Source organism: Sinocyclocheilus rhinocerous, unplaced genomic scaffold, assembly GCF_001515625.1.
Source record: "Sinocyclocheilus rhinocerous isolate Xijiao unplaced genomic scaffold, SAMN03320098_v1.1 scaffold843, whole genome shotgun sequence".
In the NCBI taxonomy this organism is placed as follows: domain Eukaryota; kingdom Metazoa; phylum Chordata; class Actinopteri; order Cypriniformes; family Cyprinidae; genus Sinocyclocheilus; species Sinocyclocheilus rhinocerous.
In genome coordinates this window covers 480138-483959 of record NW_015655383.1, presented here as the reverse complement: position 1 = coordinate 483959, position 3822 = coordinate 480138, and the positions used below count along the sequence as shown (strand labels likewise).

The following is a 3822-nucleotide window of genomic DNA, read 5'->3' as shown; positions in this document are numbered from 1 at the left end:
ACTGGCACTTGACTCGACAGTGCGTGTGCTACATCCTTTTTACAATCTCTAGATTATAAAACACTGCATTCTGTCAGCAATGTAATGCGGCAGTAACGTATAGAGACCTCGGCTTGTAACTATACTCTAATTACTATTTTGAAAATTATAACGCGTTAAATTATTCAGTTACTAAAAAAGTAATCAAATTACAGTAACTCGTTACTAAGTAATGTGTTACTGCCCAACACTGTACAGCACAATCTGACTCTGCTGCAGCCTAGATTTAAACTGGGTTTGTCTGGCCAGAGGAGAAAGACACACTATTTCCCCATTTAATACTGTAAAGCTGCTTTGACACAATTTGCATTGTAAAAAGCTCTAAATAAATAATGGTGACATGACTTGACTTGTTATAGCTGTATTAAAGCTATGTTTAAAACTTTGTTAAAGTAATATTTTGCCTGCACTGTGTCTGTTACAACAGTGTTTCAGCTTTGTTACATCTTTGTTCATGGCTGTTATGGCAATTTTATGGCTCTGGCTATTTTACAGCTACATGTTTTGACTGTGTTATGACTGATACAACAGTGTTTACAGCTGTTAAGGCTTTATTACAACTATTTTTATGGCTGTTATGTGTATTTTACAGCTGTGTTAAAGCTATGTTTTGGCTACGTTAAGGCTTTATTACAGCATTCTTTATGGCTGTGTTACAGCTGTTAAAACAATGATTGTGGCTATGTTTGCGGTTGTATTATGGCTATTTTATAACTACATTTACAGATGAGTTAAAGTTATGTTTTGGCTGCATTACGACTGTTACAACAGTGTTTATAGTGGTTACGGCTACTGTTTCAGCTGTGTTTATGGATGTGTTACAGGAATTATTATGGATATGTTTTCGGCTGTGTTGCAGTTAAGTTCACAACTGTGCTAAAGCTATGTTTTGGCTGTTACAGCTGTGTTACAATAGTACTTACAGCTGTTACGACTTTGTTACACAATTGTTTTGTGCTATTATGACTTTACAGTTATGCTACGGCTATTTTTACAGCGGTGATTATTGGCTTTGTTATGGCTATGTTACAGCATTGTTTATGGCTATGTTACAGCTGTGTTAAATTAATGATAGTTATGTTTACATTTGTGTTATGGCTATTTTACAGATACGGTTACAGCTATGTTATGACTCTAACGGCTATGTTACAAAAATGTTTGCGGCTGTGTGTTATGGCTGTTTATGGTTGTGGTTGTTATATTCACTATATTCTCTCTCTCTCTGTCTCTCTGCAGGAGCTTCATATCATCAGAACTCAGCCAGTTGTGCTCGAATCATCGTCTGTTCCTCTTCAGAGCTCAGAGTCATCCCTCTCTCCCCAGGATGAGAGGAGCGCATCTGTCTCCCCGTCTGACTATCTGCTGGACATTAATAAGGTTCTGCTGGCCATGGCCGACAATGAGCTGCTCCTGAACTCCTCAGAGCTCAGCGGAGGCCTGTTTGAGGATTTCTCCAGCCAGGAGGACACGCTCAGGGTCAGACACACTACAGGAGTTTGCTTAGACACAACAGTTTCCTTCATAACAGGGTTCAAGAAGTCCAAATGTGACCACAAAACCAGTCAAAACGGTCAATTTTTGGAAACTGAGATTTACACATCCTCTGAAAGCTGAATAAATGGGCTTTCCATTGATGTATGGTTTTTTAGGATAGGACAATATTTGGCCGACATACACATATTTGAAAATCTGGAATCTGAGGGTGCAAAAAATCAAAATATTGCGAAAATCGCCTTTTAAAGTTGTCCAAATTAAGTCCTTAGCGATGCATATTACTAATCAAAAATTAAGTTTTGATATATTTACGGTAGGAAATTTACAAAATATCATCATGGAACATGATGTTTACTTAATATCCTAATGATGTTTGGCAGAAAAGAAAAATTTATAATTTTGACCCATACAATGTATTTTTGGCTATTGCTACAAATATACCCCAGCGACTTAAGACTGGTTTTGTGCTCCAGTGTCACAAATATCAGTATGCTAGTACAAGTGTTGGGGAAACTGCTTTGAAACTAGCTTGCCAAACTACAGTCTACTCGTAAAGTGTGAGCTAAACTGTTGACCATAATAACTTCCTGTTCACTAGCAGTCTAAAATAGAGGCTGAACTGACTATAGCAATGGGTGTTTTCAGTTGTTCTGTTGGTTTTGTGTTGACTTCTCTGTGTCTCTGTTTCTAGAATATAAAGGAGAGTTTGGGGCGGTTGGGTGAGCAGGTTGAAGTGATTAATGAGCGCCAGCCTGATGTGATTCTGGAAGCTTCCAGACAGGAGATGGCACAGTTATCTGATGCCCTGACACAGCTGAACTCAGAGTGGGACAGAGTCAACCGCATGTACAGCCAGAGGAAAGGGTGAGTCTGGAATGACTCTGCATTTCTCCATAATTCCCTGTCTAGACGAGCAGTCTTTCACCGTGTCCCCTTTATGGTCCGTAGTCACAAAGTGAACCTGAAAAAAAAAAACTTTTGCATTTCATTTGTTGGACAAGATAGTAGTTATTGCATGAAACCAATGATGAATACAGTATGAGAGATTATAATATTGCATCTCTAGTTATGAAGGAGGTCGTAATTATCCATCTCTTTAATTGTAGTGCTCTTCCAGTTGGATGTGTGTGAGCGTTGGTTGCAGTGGGTTAGGAAGAGTTAGCATTCAAGCATATATTTCCTCATTTTCTCCTTATTGAAGGTAGATTTCCTAATGTTATTTTGCCCATTCGTAACATGCTAATGGAGGAGTCCAGGAAAGGATGTGCTCATGCATTCGAGATTGGGGGCAGCAAATGTAATAATTTAAAAACCCATAGCAGTCAATGCCTATTCTGAATTTAGTTGGAGGGAGGGAGGATATGCCCTCTCAGTACCTATATGGAATATGTGCTGATGATTGGTCCATAGAGAAATGTGTCAAGTCCCTGGATATTATGTGTTGTGTTGTTTGTGTTGTGTATATTGTGTTGTTGACTGTTCGTAATCACTGACATTTTTATTCTCTTATGTGTGTACAGCACTTTGACAATCACTTGTTGTTTTAAAAAAAGTGCTTTATAAATAAACTTTGACTTTGACTATTATAAATGCATGAGGATGAGGGAGAAGCCAATGCCAGTATCTCACTACTCAAACCTTCATTAACTCCGGTGCAGAGTGCTTCTGATTTAAAGAAACATCACACTCTAATAGACATTTTCAAGCAAAATTAAAATGATGAATAATACCATCAGTGCTAATTAGTTAAAAAGTTGCCTTTGTAGTATAATGATGATTACATCACAATTATCATTTATTTATATCAATTTTCATTTTTTTTTTTTTACTGTTGTAGAATAAGCTTGAGATGCAGTCACACAAAACCTGTCAAGAACATGCCATATTTTACACAGAAATATTGGATGAAGCCCATTAAGATTTTTAAGAACATTTTTGTTAATTAAAATGAAGATGAAACAAAAGAACATAAATATTAAATTTAAAAAAAACTAAGCAAAAATTTGTAGTGTTGGCAACTGAGAAAAAAAAACCAACAACAACAGCAACAGCACATTACAAAAGTGGTAAGTAAATAAATAAGTAAATAAATTGTAATAAAATAATAATAACTGAAAATCTAAAAGTAAAAGCCAAGTCCAAATATTAATACAACTATAATAATATTAGTGCTGTCAAACGATTAATCGCGATTAATCGCATCCAAAATAAAAGTATTTGTTTACATAATATATGCATGTGTACTGTGTATGTTTATTATGTGTATTTATAAATACACACACATAGAAT

The 3822-nt window shown here is 36.2% G+C and overlaps 1 protein-coding gene across 1 annotated transcript in view; it reads left to right on the top strand.

Moving 5' to 3' along the window:
* The window catches only part of LOC107718008 (utrophin-like), a 200930-nt gene that overhangs the window by 41178 nt on the left and 155930 nt on the right, over positions 1–3822 (top strand). The window contains exons 33-34 of the mRNA XM_016524923.1: positions 1276–1515; positions 2225–2397. Coding sequence (XP_016380409.1) covers positions 1276–1515; positions 2225–2397 — 413 coding nt within the window. The remainder of the gene's footprint in view (positions 1–1275; positions 1516–2224; positions 2398–3822) is intronic.